Source organism: Hyperoodon ampullatus (genome assembly GCF_949752795.1).
Source record: "Hyperoodon ampullatus genome assembly, chromosome: 3".
Taxonomy (NCBI): Eukaryota; Metazoa; Chordata; class Mammalia; order Artiodactyla; family Ziphiidae; genus Hyperoodon; species Hyperoodon ampullatus.
Window position 1 is genome coordinate 166639508 of NC_136916.1, and position 17787 is coordinate 166657294.

General features: G+C 46.0%; 2 protein-coding genes across 3 annotated transcripts in view; one reads left to right on the plus strand and one right to left on the minus strand.

Annotated features, from left to right (window-relative positions):
* The first annotated feature begins 871 nt into the window (after nt 1-871).
* On the plus strand, nt 872-14024 carry PSMC1 (proteasome 26S subunit, ATPase 1). Of its 2 annotated transcripts, none has more exons than XM_079700014.1 (11): nt 872-927; nt 4136-4189; nt 4787-4883; nt 6534-6658; nt 7250-7435; nt 7624-7752; nt 8835-8931; nt 11112-11301; nt 11782-11933; nt 12508-12662; nt 13666-14024. In XM_079700014.1, exons 1-11 carry the CDS (start codon nt 925-927, stop codon nt 13798-13800), a joined length of 1323 nt encoding a protein of 440 aa, XP_079556140.1. In that variant the 5' UTR covers nt 872-924; the 3' UTR covers nt 13801-14024. The 2 variants fall into 2 exon arrangements, with proteins under 2 accessions (XP_079556140.1, XP_079556141.1); XM_079700015.1 differs by lacking the exon at nt 872-927 and adding an exon at nt 3909-4000.
* Nucleotides 14025-15843: 1819 nt separating this feature from the next.
* Nucleotides 15844-17787, minus strand: part of NRDE2 (NRDE-2, necessary for RNA interference, domain containing) — a 49057-nt gene continuing 47113 nt past the window's right edge. The window contains exons 13-14 of the mRNA XM_079700013.1: nt 16602-16673; nt 15844-16100 (exon numbers count right to left, since the gene is read on the minus strand). Coding sequence (XP_079556139.1) covers nt 15975-16100; nt 16602-16673 — 198 coding nt within the window. The 3' untranslated portion in view covers nt 15844-15974. The remainder of the gene's footprint in view (nt 16101-16601; nt 16674-17787) is intronic.

The following is a 17787-nucleotide window of genomic DNA, read 5'->3' on the forward strand; positions in this document are numbered from 1 at the left end:
ACACCTCTGGAATTGCTTTCCGCATTCGTGAAGGGAGAGTTGTCTTGCCCCTAACCTATCACATCATTTCATGTATCATGTAGATGCCACATTTGTTGGTGGAGGTTGACAGTGTCAAGACTTTCTATTACAGTATTTTGGTGATGAAATGGAAAGAGTAATTTCCTGTCGCGTTAGGGAAATATTTTTAGAGTTTCAAAATTAAAATGCCTAAATTAATCTGGATGGGGATGGGGAGGAAATCAGACAAATAAATCCATCTCTCCAGTTCAGCGAGATGCAGCATTTTGAGCACCTGTTATGGAAGTTTCCAGAGGCCAAAAGGATGCTTGCCATCTTTCTGATGTTCTGATGGATGTAATAAATGACGAACTTTACAAACTGGGTGCAAGATGAGGACTTTTAAGACAACATTTGGCATCATCACAAGTCATCAAAAAAAAAAAAAAAAAAGATTTAGATGATTCATGAGACAGCCTCTCGGATGAGCAGATTAATTCCAGAGACCAAATCAGAGCTTAAATGTTGGTGCAAAAGTATATGTTAACTTCTCAGTTCCAAATGCCAGTCCAGTTCTTGGAGAAGTAAGTAAAGGTCTTCCCAGCTTGATTTTTGCATATTAAAAATTTTTATATTTTCACAATTGTCTTAGTTTGACAATCGAGGTCATTGTCTTAAGTTGTTGACAATAACCTAATAACTGCGATTTAAAATTTTTTTCAAGTGAAATATTTATAAGGCTCAAATCTCGCTTGTAAGTTAGCGTATCATTGCCCACCCGCTCGCACAAGCCCTGAGAGCGCATTGGTGCGTGCGGGATTTGGTTCCTATCGGCCCCCGTGGCGTCCCTCGGCAACTTCCGCCTCTGACGGGCCGCCGAGGCGGTGCACTTCCGGCAGCGGCGGCTCGAGCGGCCGAAGCAAGATGGTGAGTGACTAAGGGTTTCGGCTGGTAGTGGCGGTGCGACGGGGTCGAGGCGACCCGAGGCGAGAGAACCAGGCGGCTGCCGGAGGCACTCGGTCCACCCGCCGGCCCGGTCTCCTGGGGCGGGCCTTATCCCGGGGCCCCGGGGCCGGGGCTCGGCACGGAGGGTCCCCCAGGCGGGCCACGGGGGCGGCGGAGCGGGTCAGGTGGCCCGGCCTCACTCCTCCGCCGGCCAGGGCTCTGCCAACCGGCGCGGGGTGTTTCGGCGGGAGCCTCCTCGAGTAACTGGGACGAGGGCTTTCGGAGCCGCGCAAGTGGAGGGATGGGCGGCTTGAGCGGAGGGAGGGATTCGCTCCAGCTGCGGAGGGAGAGCGAGTCGTGGGAGACCGCCCGGAGTTGGAGGCATTTGACGGAGGCCTTAAGATGCCTTTCTAACAGGTGGACCTTGGAGGGAAAGGTCCCGTGGTGCGCTAGTAATAATAAAAGCAGCTAGCATTTATTCATTAGTTCGCGGATTGATGCTGCACTTTGACGGAAGGAGGGCCCAGGCTCTGCTCTAGGCGCTGGGGATACAGGGGGTGAGCATGACTGACCTAGTCTCTGCCTCTTGGAGCTTACATTCTCAAGAAGGCAGACAAAAAAAAATAGAGGAAGGGATATGTGATATGACGTGGGGGCGGGTGGCCGTCGCTTAGGGCTGTTTCTGCAGAAGGGGATAGGATGGGGAGGGGTGGCTGTTTTACATAGGATGTCAGCGAGTCCCGATGAGGAGGTGAGATTTGAGCAGAGATCTAAATGAAATGAGAGAGTAGCCTGTGCAGATACCTGAGGGAAACTGGTCCAGGCAGAAGCAACAGCAAGTGCAAAGGGCCTGAGATGGGAATGTGTTTGGCCTGTATCGTGAACAGCCGGAAGTCCCGACCACAGTCTTACAGGTCTTAGAAGGACTTTGGGGTAGCAGTATTGTAGGTATGATAAACACGTGGCAGGTACTTTTCCAGCACTTGCTCATTATTCTTCTCAACAGTCCCTTGAGGTCATTATTATTATCCTCAGTTTACCAAGGAGGAAACTGAGACAGGGTAAGCGGCTGTGCTAGAACACAAACCCTGTGGGTCTTTGCTACGAGGTACTAGTTATCCAGGCAGTAGAGAAACACAGGTATTGGTGTCCCGTGGACCTGAGTGTGATTCCTGGCTACCTCTCTGACAGCTTTGTGACAACAGGCAAGTCACTTAACCTCTTTAAGCCTTCATTTCCTTATCTGTAAACTAGGGGTAATGATGGTGCCAACCTCATAGCGTCTGTAAGAATAAAACGAGATGATGCCCTGAGAATGTTTAGCACACTGCTTGGCATATAGTGTAACGCACAGACTTGTTATTATTTGAGGCTGAGAAACATCACGTAAATGGCCCAGACATGAAGAAGTTCGGGACCAACTCAGGAAAACGTCCTCCAGTGGGGCCAGACTTGTAGGATCATGGGAAAGGTAGATGAACCTGGGAAAAGTTAGTTGCAGCCAGTTTGGCAAGGGCCAGTTATGCCAAGCTAAAGAGTTTGGACATCACACTCTAAATGTTAGGGAGCAGTTGAACGTTTTTGAGGAGATTTGAGGGATCGGCTCTTTGCTGTAGGTGGTAATAATTGGATTGGTGAGGGAAGAAGCTGGACCTGGAAATCTCAGTTGGGAGACTAGAGCCCAAATAAGATATGATGGCCTGGACAAAACCAGAGACAGGGTGTGAACAGAAGAGAGAGTGAAGAACTGAACCAGAGTGGATTTGTTTCAGAGCCCAGACTTCATAACCAGACTGACAAAACCCTGACCCTGACGTTTCTTATTCACCGATGATATTGTATTGAGCAGGTACTATGAGTCATGCAAATTTGAAGTGTTTTACGTGCATTACTTCATTTTCAGCAACAAATAGGAGCTAATACCATCCCCACTTTCCAGTTAAGGACACCAAGGCTCAGAGAGGTGACTTGACTTACCTGAGGTCACATAGCCTATTAGGAATGAAGTCGGAATTCAAACCTGGATACATTTATTTCCTTAGCCCATGTTCTTAGGCTTCTTGCAGTTGCTCATCTAGAAAGTAGCAGTAATGAACCCTACCTTGAAGGATTGTCCGGGATTGATGCGGTAGTGGGGGAGAACGTCTGGTACAGACTTAGGCGCATCGTAAACATCTCAGACATCAGCTGCCCCAGCCAACAGCACACTTCCTTAGGGGTGTAATTGATTGTGAAAGGCCTGCAATTTGGACGGCTTATTGCAGTAAAACTAATTCTATTTCCCAAAATTTCTCAGAGCCTTGAATTACCTTCTTCAGAATAAAGTGCAAAGTTTTAAGAATCCTGCCTGTAGGGAAATAGATTTGACTTTAACTCTTTCAGGTAACGATGAGAGGGTTGTTTTGTCCTGATAACGAAGCTGGTGCTGTATTAATTTAGAGGAAGTGATTTGTGGGAACAGAGGGCCCCTCTAATCAAGTAAATTCACTGTTGCTCATTTCAAATGCCGTCATTTCTGAGACACTGCTCTGTGTGAAACATTGTCCTGTAACTGAAGGGTCTGTTTTAAAGTCAGAAATCCCACTGAACTTCTTAATACACTAAGTTCTTGATAGCTTAAGGTGATTCAACATTTTAGATTGGGGAGAAGGACCTGCCCGAGCGCCCCAGGCTTTAGGGATGGGAGGTATTTAAGCTGCCATTGAAAGGAAAGTCTCCTGGATCTTGGTGTGATCCTAGTAAGGAGTAAGTGAGTGATAAGTGATTGTTGAGTAGGTTAAATGATTTAGCTTTCATGGCCCAGTTTCAGGAAATATTCTCTCGGTGGCCTCAGCCAGGTAGTTTTATATTAGAGAGTGTCAGGCTGTATACCTTCCCCTCAAGAAAGGGTGGTCTTAAGATCTTTGTCTCATAATGACACATGAGTTATATCTGTTTCTTAATAGAGTTGTCCTTGATTTAAGATGCAGTCTGTGGCAAGGTGCACCATTGATCTACTAACAGCTTTCCAGGAAAAAGGAATTCTGCCACATTAAATGTACACGTTGACTGCAAGGTATATCTTGAGTTCAGAAATGTTAAAATGTGGGGAAGTGTTGGTGTCTTAGAATTGCAGGAGAATAGGAAGGGTTTTTTGAAGTGATCATATTCCGAATTTATACCTCTGTCTTAATTTTCTTCTTTTTTTCAGGGTCAGAGTCAGAGTGGTGGTCACGGTCCTGGCGGTGGAAAGAAGGATGACAAGGTAAATAACTAAGAAGCCGGATGTGTCTGTCGTGTGAGTAAACGGCGGCAAACGGCGGATCTCGGCTGGGAAGTTCTTTGGGGATCCATGAATTTTAAAATGCAAAATAAATGATCTCTGTTCATTTAACCAGCCTAGCCTACAGATACAACACCCTTTTCGTGTTTTACAAAAGATTATTGACCGTCATTTAGGTATTTATGAATTAATGATTTTTAAAGGTGTAAAATTAATAACGTTACAGAAGTGTTAAAATAAATTGCCTGTGATTTTAGTGTTTAATATGCTTAGGTGTGAAGAATTGTGTCAAATCATTTCACCTCAGACTTCTGGCATATAATTCTGAATTCTGACCTCTGTTCATTATTGAATGATCTATCAATGTGTATTATAATAAAGATCAGTTACATTCACATATTAACATTGCAGGAATGTAAAAACAGATTTTGGGGTTTTTTTAGGACCGTCTTTAATAACATCCTAAAAGATGAGGAAAATTATATTACCTGAAAATAGATGATGGTCCCGCATAAGTAAGTTTGTGTTTTAATATGATTTCTGTGTGATTTTTTTTCCTTGCTATTCTAAAAACTCAAGGACAAGAAAAAGAAATATGAACCTCCTGTACCAACTAGAGTGGGGAAAAAGAAGAAGAAAACAAAGGGACCAGATGCTGCCAGCAAACTGCCCCTGGGTAATGACATGGTTCCAATTCCTAGGGGGATTGTCTCTGTGTGTGTAGCTTAGAGGTCTGAATGTGGAGACAGGAAATAGGGCGTGGTTGAAGCTCTAGGTCTGTGACTTTGTGGGGCATTCTCTAGGTTGGAATAAACGCTATATTTTGGTTTTAACAGTATACACAGGATACGACTGTTATTCATTTTAAGAAATTCCATTAATTTCCTTTAAATAACCAGCTCCTCTAGTGTATTAGAGTACGGGGTTAGATTAGAAAACTCAGGTTGAGCTTGATTACCTTAGAGATAAGATACACTTATTTCATGAAGAAATGGAACTTAGTGTATTGGAACTCAGAGCATGCGATGCCTGAACATAAAATTTTTCAATGTCTTCCTACTAAGCAAGGAATAAAACTCAATCAGGTGACGTCACCCAGCCCACTGCTCCATCCTCAGCCTCTTGCACTCCCCTTGTGTGTTGTTCTTCACACTGCCCTGCCTCGTGTCCTTTGAATCTCCTGCATCAGGGCCTTTGCTTCCCTCTGCTTAAAAATGTTCTTCCCCCAGTCCTTCCCATGGCTGCCTGCTTCTCATCCCTTCAGGCTTCAGCTCAAATACCTCTGCCATCCTCATCTATCATCTAAACAAGTCTATTCTTGCTTAGATGCAATAAAATAATTTTTAAAATATTGCTTGGTTAATAATAGACAGTAAAAAAATGTGCCATTAACCTACCGTAGTGAATCAGTATGGTATTGATAAAGAATAGATCATCAGATCCCCAGAAGAGTGTATAAAGTTCAAAAACAGAGTCAAGTTATGGATAACTAATATGTGGTAAAGGTGACATTTCTGTTCTGTGGAAGAGGATGGGTTATTTAATATAAATGGCTGGCATCTTTTATTTGTTACTGAGAGGAAATGAAATTAGACCCCTTGCTCTTTGCCAGATGAATTAGATATACATATGTAAATAAGTAAATAAATGAAAATTCAGGAATACATTTAACCTTAGGGGAGGAGAGACCTTTTGAAGAAGCCAAGAAACCCAGAAACTACAAAAGAGAAGTTGTCTATATAAATGTTAAAAGTCCTATGTAGCATGAGACTTTAGGCCAAAAGAAAGAACACACGAGTGTGGAAAAAAATGTTTGCACGTATGTTAATATCCCCAGTATTTCATAATCCTCCTATAGATGGATGTATGTGTTACAGCTAGGGTGCAACAACCTATACTGACTGAACAGCACCTGCAGCTATCTTTATTAGCACCTGTGGGGAATAATAAACCAAAGCAAACTATCTTTTTGGTCAATGAGTGTTTTCTTCTTTGTAGACAGTTACCATATGTCATTTATATTATCTGTTTGGTCATAGGCCTCATCCCATTATTGGCTTGGCCAAAAAGTTCATTCAGGCTTTTCTGTAAGATGTTACAGAAAAACCCGAACGAACTTTCTGGCCATCCCAATACATAAAATCCCTCTCTCCTTTGCATTTAAGCACCTGCTTACTTCGGGTCACCAAACTTTGAATTTTTCAGTGTCTGTCCAACTAAACTAAGTCTATTTTAAGTGTTAACTTCTTTTTGTTCTTAAGGATGAACCGAATTAATTGCAGACTTCAAGCTCCAAGTATAATAAAACTTTCTTTTTTAATTACAGTGACACCTCATACTCAGTGCCGGTTAAAATTACTGAAGTTAGAGAGAATTAAAGACTATCTTCTCATGGAGGAAGAATTCATTAGAAATCAGGAACAAATGAAGCCTTTAGAAGAAAAGCAAGAGGTAAATTGAGAAATTACTGTAACTTGTTTTTTTACCAATTGAATTCTACTTAGAACTTAAAACTGTTCATGAATAAATGAAATTCATTTTCTGGCTTTAATGCATTATTATTTAGCTGCCTTTAAAAAAATTTTTTTTACTTTAAATTTATTAATCGATTGATTGATTGGTGGCTGCGTTGGGTCTTCCTCATTGGGTCTTCGTTGCTGTGCGCGGGCTTTCTCTAGTTGCGGGGAACAGGGGCTACTCTTTGTTGCGGTGCACGGGCTTCTCATGGCGGTGGCTTTTCTTGTTGCGGAGCACGGGCTGCAGGCGTGCGGGCTCAGTAGTTGTGGCTCTTGGACTCTAGAGTGCAGGCTCGGTAGTTGTGGCGCACGGGCTTAGTTGCTCCACAGCATGTGGGATCTTCCCAGACCAGGGCTCGAACCCGTGTCCCCCGCATTGGTAGGCGGATTCTTAACCACTGTGTTACCAGGGAAATCCTTAGCTGCCTTTGAAAAGTACCAACTGCTTTGTGAATCTAGTGAACTGTCAGCATCGTCTACTTTTTAGGTCAAATCTGCTTTTCCTTCTTGGCCTACTCTTATGTAGGAGGAAAGATCAAAGGTGGATGATCTGAGGGGGACCCCAATGTCAGTAGGAACCTTGGAAGAGATCATTGATGACAATCATGCCATCGTGTCTACGTCTGTGGGCTCAGAACACTACGTCAGCATTCTTTCATTTGTAGACAAGGATCTGCTGGAACCGGGCTGCTCGGTCCTGCTCAACCACAAGGTAAGTTGATAGCCTAAGAAAGCCCGTCAGAGTGGTTGTTTCTTCCTTGCAGATCCGTCCACCCGTCCTGTGGAAGTAGATCACCAGAGCACTCCAAAGGGTAGAGAAAATTCTGTGATTGCCATTTCATCGTAAGTGGATTGTGTGAACTTTACATGCCTTTGTTAAAGCTTAATGTTCCCTGTTAGGTGCATGCTGTGATAGGGGTGCTGATGGATGACACAGATCCCTTGGTCACAGTGATGAAGGTGGAAAAGGCCCCCCAGGAGACATATGCTGATATTGGGGGGTTAGACAACCAAATCCAGGAAATTAAGGTATGTCAAGGAACCAACTCTGGGGCCCAATTTATTTATTTAAAAATATTTATTTACTTATTTACTTGGCTGCTCCAGGTCTTAGTTGTGGCATGCGGGCTCTTTAGTTGCGGCATGCATGTGGGATCTAGTTCCCTGACCAGGGATTGAACCTGGGCCCCCTGCATTGGGAGCTTGGAGTCTTAACCACTGGACCACCAGGGAAGTCCTGAGCTCTGGGTTTTTAGACCTTTGGTTTCTTACTGCTGTCTCATTTAGGGTGCTTGGAGTTGTTTTGCATGTTTTATTTTTTCTTTATTGATCAGACCAGTAACTGACTCAGACCTTGCTAGTGGTGGTGTTTTGTGTTGTTAATACTGAGTTAGGTAATAGAAGTAAGTATGAATTGTATGATAGTTCTTGCAGCAGCAGTAGCTTAATACTTTTTACATGTAATGTTTAATAATTATCTGTGTGAACATGTTTCCAATTGTCCTGACTTCAGCTGTGGCTATCCAGAAGCCTCCAGTGATGTCTGGGGGTAGGGTGAGTGGCACACACTTGCACAGTGCTGGGGTCTAGAACGTTAACCCCAGCTCCTGCCATGGTCCTGGGGTCAGGGGCACATGGTGGGCCAGCCCTCTGCAGGTTCTTTCATCTGCAAGGTCATTCAGAGTGATCACAGATCTCCACTGGTGAGACTCAGACAGCTGGGAAATAGCCATCATGTCCCTAGGTGGTCACAACAGAAAATCTTGCCAGCTCCTGCCTGCAGTTTCATTGAAAAGGGTGAATTTTAGCTTTAAGTTTCTTTTGCTCAGGAAGGGCTTAAATGTTACTCAAGGTTAACTTTTACTGGGAAATGAAAGGGAAATTGGGTGCTATTAGGAAGAGGGGATGGGTGCTGGGACCTCAGGTAGGACAGAGGTCCTCTTCAATATGTCCTTGCAGCTAGTGGAAGTCAAACATTGTCTCTAACAAGGATAGTAGAAATTTTAGCTTATTTTTGTTGAAAGTGAGATGTACCCATGATGTCAGTGAATGAATCTGATAAATTTCAATAAGAAAGCCTTTTATTTTTACCAAGTGTCTGTTTTCTTTAGGAATCTGTGGAGCTTCCACTCACTCATCCTGAATATTATGAAGAGATGGGTATAAAGCCCCCTAAGGGGGTCATTCTGTATGGTCCACCTGGCACAGGTATGTGTGCTCTGTGTTGGTCACTTTCCAGGCACTGAGCTCATCTCTTGAGCAGCAGCATTAGCTGGTTATAATGACTTAGCTGTTGAGTGAGGATGCCACAGTTCCTTAGTTTGAAAATGTGCTCTAAGCAGCATTTTGGACATTTCTGAATAAGCAGCTCCTCTGGAAACATACCTATTGCATGAAAGTATATATTTCTGTATAATAGGTGTACTAAGAAACTGAACGATCTTAGGCTTGTAACTGTAGACTTAACAGAGTTAATGTGTTAAAAACAATAGTAGGAATTACAACAGAAGAGAAACACCAGTAGGAGGCAGCCCCCCCCCGGAAATGCCTGCTCAATGTGAATGCATTTCCAGTTCCCCAGCACACCTATTGTACACTCAACTGTGCTAGATTTATATGTTGTAAAACAATGCTTTAAAATATTTTAAAGAGTAATGTGAGTCTGCTGAAAATATTTTGTAAGAAAAAATAAAAATAAACAGGGTGCTCAACTTTGGCTGTACGTTGGAATCACCTTGGGAGCTTTAAAAAGTACTGATGCCCGCTCCCATCCCTGAAGATTTTGATCTGTTCATCTGGAGTGTGGCCAAGCATCAGCACCTTGGAGGACCACTGTTTTAAAAGCTATCCTGTGCTGTTCAGATTAGGTTCATCCTCCTGGTCCACTGGTACTGAACGAGTCTACCATTGGATGAATAAATGGATAAAGATAAAAATGCATATATGTATCTGGTTCATTATGCAGTAAGTTGACCTGAGTAAGTTGTGTAGTCATTGCTATGTAAATTCCAAAGGAAGAGAGGTTATTTGATTGAGTGAACTGAAGCCATGTTGCCAAGAGGGTCTATACTGAGGACTGCCCACGCTGGAGGGACAGGGAGCCAGCTGTACCCTGAGGCAGGGAGCTACTGCAGCCTGTCATTTTATAGCCCAGGGAGGTGAGTTTCAGAGAAGCCAGCGACTAGCCCAAGGCCCCATTAGCTCTGGGAATTGAACTGGTACCAGGGCTGGAGCTGGAACACAGGCCTTCTGACCCACAGCCGTGAGCCTTCTTTGGGGCACATGTGCTGACAAGGGCTGGAGTGGAGTACTGGGTGTCAGCCCTGTCGGGAGGAGGAGGAGACTGGTTCAGGGATCCCTCTGGCCATTGAACATCCCAGCAGCTGAACCTGGCTGCTTCTGGACTGTAAGATCCCATCCACGTAGAAGGTCCTTTTGGTCTTCTGTCAGCCATCCTTAAATGATGCTCTCAGGGAGCAGTCCAGCCCTCTAATAAGCATTTGAACCTGCCACTCTGACTGCCCGGCTGAGGGAACGCCATTGCCCCGTCTTGTTGCAGAGCTTAACTCCCTGTCCTCCTTCCTGCTTGCACGAAATCTTGTGTCACTCACTCACTCGCCTGCCGGCCTCCTCCCCTTCCCCTTACAGGCCTAAGGGTGGTCCTCTGCCAGCTCTGCCTCTAACTGCCTCTGTGTCCTGAGGTGACTGCCCAGCCCTCACCATCAAAGGGGCCATGGCCTTGAGCTCTAAAGTTCTTAAGTTGGTACCCTTTGCTTACTCTTGTTCTTGATCTGAAGGAGGAATATCAGGGAACAGAGCAAGGTTGGAAATGTCAGGTCTTTCCTGAGATCAGTGAGGAACGTCCCATAAGGGCACACCACAAAGGGAAAAGTCTCTTGAGCTTTCAGCAGCTCTCAGCTGTGGGCTTCATCAGGAGCTGGTCTTGGCTCAGCTGACTCAGCCCTGGGGTAAGCCCACAGCAACGTCTTCAGGTAGCCCCAGGGCACTGCAGGCCCTGCTCAGGGACACTATGTGTCCTTTGGTCAAACCTAGGGCTCCCGGGCCTTTTTTTCATCACTGATAGTTTTGTAGGAGTTGAGTTTGGTTCTCTAACCCTGGTTGCATAGGTCAGGTTAATATTATATGCAACTTTGCAGTAAAAAGTATTTTCTGACATTATCATGATGAATTTAGGAAGATGGTTAAAAATAATCAAAATATGTTTTTTAGGTTTTTTTGAATTTCCTCGTCTGCTTTGGAGAACAGAATGCTTTTCATAGAGGGATCCACCCATTCTTGATGTCTTTTTAAGGTGATAATGAGTGTTTTAAAGTTAAAACAGCACTTGAGATTTTCTTTCCCTCTTTTTCTCTTTCAATCTAAAATAGGTAAAACCTTACTAGCCAAAGCAGTAGCAAACCAAACCTCGGCCACTTTCTTGAGAGTGGTTGGCTCTGAACTTATTCAGAAGTACCTAGGTGATGGGCCCAAACTTGTTCGGGAACTGTTTCGAGTTGCTGAAGAACATGCACCGTCCATCGTGTTTATTGATGAAATTGATGCTATTGGGACGAAAAGGTAGACTTTCTCTTACCTCTTTTGTGTTATTTAGAGGTAAAAACCATATGGCTCTTCTCTGAGAATGACCGACCGTTGGGCACTCCCTACATGGCCCGCATGTTGGTTTGCCACAGTCTCTACTGGGTCGCTTCCATGGGTGCTTTAGGCTCTGCTCTCCCACGTGCCAGGTAACAACTACCCGGCAGTTGATTGGTCCGTCAGTAGCCATGCCTTGAGCACCCGCTCTGAGCACGGCACCATCCTGACTCTGGAGACACAGCCATAAGGATGAGTCTCTGCCCTTGAGGAGCTCAGTTGTGGAGACTGAATAAATCACATAATTTCAGGCATGAAAACCGCTATGAAGAAAATAATGTGTTGTTTATCTTGGGCTTTGGGAGGGTGTGACTATATATAGGCTGAGACAGCTGTGTTTTGTAATCCCCTTTAACAGGAGATCAGCTGGGTCTTCACTTCTCCCTCACTTCTTTTCCAAAGGTATGACTCAAATTCCGGTGGTGAGAGAGAAATTCAGCGAACAATGTTGGAACTGTTGAACCAGTTGGATGGGTTTGATTCAAGGGGAGACGTGAAAGTCATCATGGCCACAAACCGGATAGAGACTTTGGACCCAGCACTTATCAGACCAGGTCACGTTTGCTTTGGTTTCACTGTGGAGAATGAACGTCCTATGTGGATTTGTATTTCTTAGGAGCGCTTTGGGGAGAATATAAATGATACATGTAAGGCAGATACTGCCTTGAAACTTAGAATAATTCACCAAAACTGTGTTCCCTTGAGATAATCGTGACGTAGTGTGTGTAGCTTGGCCCTTTTAGCCTCGAGACGCCTTTTTTTTTTTTTTTAAAGAAATAATTCATGACAGCTCAGGTCCATTTTTTACATTCAGGTAGTACCAAAAGAAGCAGTAGCTAATTTTACTGTCTTTTGTAATGTTTTTAACATGATTGATCTGTCCTTTTCCACTAACTGTGCCATTTAGGAATCGCTCCTTTCGTTTGTTTCCCAAAGTACCAGAGCAGAGAGGATTTTGTAAATGAGATGAATTCAAACGTTGATATTTACAAACTACAGACATGAGTGTTCACTTTTTAAGATCTGGACTCCTTCCATAGGACACTATGTGACTGAGACCACTCGTGTGGAGACTAAGGCCTCTCCCGGGGCCCACAGGGGTGTGACTGAAAACCTTTATACCCACAGGCCGCATCGACAGGAAGATCGAGTTCCCTTTGCCCGATGAAAAGACGAAGAAGCGCATCTTTCAGATCCACACGAGCAGGATGACACTAGCAGACGACGTAACCCTGGATGACTTGATCATGGCTAAAGATGACCTCTCTGGTGCTGACATCAAGGTGAGGACCTGGGCTGGATTGTACCTCTTTGTTTTATCGTATGTGTGTATGAGTTTGGACATGTCTTTCCAGATGACCAGAGTTTAAAGCAAGGCCTGGCAGCACTGCATACGGCCACAGCCTGCTTTCTGGGGAGGACCTGGGTTGATGCCACGGTTAGGTAGGGGCGGCACACACAGGCCGTTTCATGCTGGTGCCTGCACTGAACTGCGTATCCCTGGCATCTGTAGAACTAGGTTAGTGTCTCAGTTGGGGAGTAAATCTCTTTAAAATTTAAATAACCTTAAAATTCTGCACCAACTTTTTATTTAGAAAAATTTCAAGCCTTCAGAAAAGTTGCGACAAAAACATCCACATACTCATCACCCCCATTTACCAAATGTTACCCTTTTACCTGTTTCTTCTCTCTGTATGCAGAAACACACTCTTTTCTGAACCATCTGAAATAAATATCCTAAAGGACATAACCAGATAGAATCTTCAATGCCAGGATTGTGTTTTTATCATATCATGTTGCTTGGGTTCTTGTTTTACTTTTGGCAAGTAATTATTGAGAAAATAAATATATTAGAATAAATACTGTACTGAAACTTGTAAATATTTAACCAGAAAATACAAGTTCTCTTCTGACTATAGGTAAATGAAATGGATGTACACTCTATGTGGGCTCTAAATTTCTGGAATAATTTTATCTATTTCTTAGGAAGATTACTGCCTTTAATGAAAGCAGGGCTGTGAGAACTTACTGGCCTGCCAGGCCACACGGCGGGGGTTGGAACCTGAGCCAGTCCTCTTCCTTAGTGAAATAATCCCAGTTTAAGCCACTTCAGGTCCTTTGAGGAAATAATTAGACTGTTTAATACATTTTAAAAATGTAATCGTTCCCAAATGGTTTGAGAACTTCATGTTTAGGTTGGGTGCCTACACCAGATTTCAAAATAGCACTCTGAATTGTTAGAATAAAAAGTATTTCATTTTCTGAACACACTGTTTCTTCTTACAGGCAATCTGTACAGAAGCTGGTCTGATGGCCTTGAGAGAACGTAGGATGAAAGTAACAAATGAAGACTTCAAAAAGTCTAAAGAAAATGTTCTTTATAAAAAACAAGAAGGCACCCCTGAGGGGCTCTATCTCTAGTGGACCACAGTTGCCTTCCAGGAAAAGGTTGGAAGTGTGTCAACCCCCTCAGAGGTGTGAGGTTGGGGAAGTTGCCCAGGAGTCCATGTTGCGGTTGATCTTCACTAGCACAGCACCCCGAGTACCTTTTGAGCGTGATGTGTAGGATGCCCATGCAGCCCTCTTCGTATGTTGCTCGTGTGCAGTGCTCTCTTGCCAATAAAGCGTGCTCTTTCTCAAACAAACACTGAATCCTGTTTCTGGGCTCTCCATACCGGCTGCTCAGTAGCAGCAAGTCGGTGGATCCGGGTGTTGAGGAAGCTGGCTGACCAAAAGGACTGCAGACTCCAATACCTGCTGCCCCGTCGCACCCCCAGAGCTGGTGGCAGTTGTTCAACGGCAGCTGATGGGAAAGCAACGATCATACGTGAATAGCCGGCTATCTTTGTTGTTTAAGCAACAGGGCTGAGGAGTCCCTACAGCCGTGGCTTCCCTTTTGGAAGGTCGGTGGAGCATGTGGGCTCTCAGTGCTCTGGAGGCAGGAAGGAGGTGTCGCTGTTGCTAAGAGACTGAGGCTCCTACCGAGAGTCCTCAAAAGGGCAGGGCCGAAGAGTCCCGCACCAGCCCCGCCATCCCTTGTTCTCGGGTTCAGAACCTGATCTCTCCCAGGAGTGTTCAGAAACGTGTCAAGCTTCCCCTTCCCTTTTCTTTGTCTATTATTTCCTGCTCTTCTCCCATTTCAGAACAGTTCCATCTCAAAGCCTGGAAGCGGGGCAGATGAAGGAAAGCCTCCCCTTGGTTGGCCAACTTCCTTGGCTGCTCCGAGACGCTCTTTACAAAGTGCTCTAGCTCAGGGGTCCCCAGTCCCCGGGCCTCCACCTGTTAGGAACCACTGGGCCGAACAGCAGGAGGTGAGTGGCAGGTGAAGGAAGCTTCATCTGCCGCTCCCCATTGCTCGCACTGCGGCCTGAACCATTCCCCATCTCCCTCCCCCGCACCCCACCTTCTGTGGGAAAACTGTCTTCCACAAAACCGGTCCCTGGTGCCAAAAAGGTCGGGGACCGCTGCTGTAGCTGTGCTGCCCTCTGCTGCTTTTTCCCAACCAGTGTCCATCGATTTCTAGCCAAAATTCTATTCCACAGCACTGGCTTTTCTGGATGAGTTGCCAAGGAAATATGCTTTCAGCAATTCTAGAGAGCATGATTTACAAAAAAAAAAAAAAAAAAAAAAAAAAAGCCAGAGAGAAGCTGTCCACTTTTTTAAAAAGTAGGACCTCAGAGAAGATAAAGCAATTTCCTGTCAGTCAAATGTAACTCAGTTCCTGGAAATCAAAATGAGAGCGTGGCCAACACCGCTGAAAGCCACCTTCGGCACGTGTCACAGGCAGCACTGGGTTTGGTGGGAAGGAGCTCGCTCCATCCTCCACGACTGGCTGCTGGTGAGCTCCCCAGCAGCGGGCTCCTTATTTGTTCAGGCAGTGCTTTCTACACGGTAATGTACCCACAAAGTCCCCTAACGGCGTCCTATTAGAGCCCAGGTTCTGACAGCAGGGCTGGGGAGGGGCCTGAGGGTCTACATTGCTCCCAAGCGACGCTGGCTGCTCGGGCCATAGTCGAGGACGTCACTGAACAGGGTTCAGGGAGTAATGAGAACTCAACACATTTGATACAAGTGAGAATACCAAGGTTTAAACGACTCCCCTCTGCTCTGGTCTGAAGATAAGGGTAAAATCTGCTCACCAGCCCAGGGGAGGAAGTCCTAGTATTGAGTAACCAGACCTTCTTTTTGACTGCAAGACCCAGGAGACCTGGCAGGACCACCAAGGATACCAACCGAGAAGGTACATTCACCCCAGCAGGGCTGGCGCTGGCTGGGCAGGGGAAGTGGACCAAACGAGAACTCACACACCAACCATGACAGGTTCGGTTATCACTTAGTGTGATTCCTGTCTATGCACATATCTACACGTACATATATAATATGCAGAACAATGGCTTTTGTGTCATTTGCACACGCAAAAAAAGTGCAAGAGGTGAGAGACCAATAACCCAGACACAAACTATCAAGAAAGAAACTCCAAAGGCAGAGGTCTTAACACGCTCGCACGCATGTGTCACCGTCTCTTCTGGTATCTCCTGGCTCCCACGGGGCAGGCGCCGAGGCCTCGGAGGCATGCCCCACTCCCCTCCTGGTCTCTAGTCCTCAAGCAGAAGCTCCAGCTCCTCCAGCGGCAGGCGCACCCGGAGCTCCTTCTCCGTCATCAGGTCCAGGATCTCCTGCAGCTCATCGGGGAAGTACTCCACGGCATCCAGGTACAGCACCTGGGGCCGGAGAGCAACACCCTCGGTCAGCCGCCGCTCCCTCCAGCTGCCCCACCACAGCCCACGGTCCCCTTGCTGTCCTAACCCGGCAACGCCTTGACGTGCTTCAGGAAGGGCTGAGCTCAAAAGCAGAGGGAAAGTGAGACCCTCTCTTTCCAAAGTGGGGCCGGCAGCTGTTGGCAGACACTGCGGTCACCATCAGTCTGGTCTCTGAACGTCTCCTGACTTGGGCTGTACAGGGCAGAGCTGGGACACAGATCCCAACGCTCTCAGCATCTGGGCTGAGCTTTGGGCAAATGTTGGGAACCAGCCGCCTATAGAAACGCTCCCATGAAATGCCAGCTGCAGTGCAGGGAAAGGAAACATGCCCCTCCGTCTCCAAAGGGGATACTTTGTCTATGGAAAGGCTTGGGAAGTGCCCTGTCCCCATGACACTGACTGGATGAGGCTTGGCAGGGAGGTCCTTGGGAATCTGAAGAGACCGTGGCCTTTAAAACTCACCTTTGCCCAAGGACAATTCTGAAGTGCTTTGTAGAACACACCTTTGCTTCTTTCTTTATTTCCTAAGGAAACCTGAGGCAAGGGGAAAAAATACAAAAATGATGAAAGAGAATCCAAGGCCATCCCGGTACTGATCCACTGCCACAGTGGCTGATGGGTGATATGAGTCCATGTACCACGGGATGCCCTCAGGGGCCACTGCTGTGTCTCAGTGGGCCTGGAGTTGACCTTTAACACTTATGACTTGTTTTCATCTCCTCCATCACTGTGGGCCATCACACCTGGCATTACTAAGAGTGCCTAGAACGAGGCCTTGTGCGTGAGGTGAGGGTGATAACTTTACACAGAGAAAATATTTGCTTTAATACTTGCCATTTTCTGAAAACTATCTTAGAGAAATGAGGTAACCAGGATTACTGAATCAGTAACCTTATCAAAAGCAAATTTCGGGTCAGAAATTTCAGTCTGAGAGCACGCAGATATTCAGCATGTTTTTAATCTAAGCACATTTTTACACTAAGGTATAAAATCCTTATATCCTGTATCAACTCACAGGCGCTTTTTCCACACCTGCTGCGGAAGCCGGAGCAGCATGTGTCCTCCCCTCCATATCCCCGGGCCTCTCCCAAGTCCCAGGGAGGGATCTGTCCCTCCTCCAGGGAGTCACAACCCACCGGGCAGCTCCCCAGGCGGGCGTCCGCAGCTGTGAATGGGCACAAGCCGAGCTCACGGAACTGAAGTCTGTTCCTGGGCTTCCTGCCCACCCACCTCTGCCAGACTTCCCCTTCCCACAGCAGAGCTTTCTAGTGGACGCTGGCTCTGCCCACCAGGCAGCCAGGGCATGGTGTCCAGACAGGACTGGTGAGGGCTGTTGACCGACCTCTCAGAAACGTGGGGGATCAAGAGACCCCCATCCACAGCTCAGGACCTCTATCTACCAAGGACAGTCTCGCCTCCTTTTCGGATCTTTCAGGTTAACTCCCACAGTCAGGAAGACTGGAACTCCGGGCTGTAACCAGCATCTGTGATGACCTTCAGGCCGGCAAGGCGCGGGCCTTCCTCACCCGCTCCAAGTGCCACCCACAGAGTCAGCCGCGTGGCCGGGGGGACTCCTGCCTCCCTCCCTGGTATGAGCCTCGGCCATTCTGAGGCTGGACCTCTGAATTTATACCCAAGAAGCCAGTGT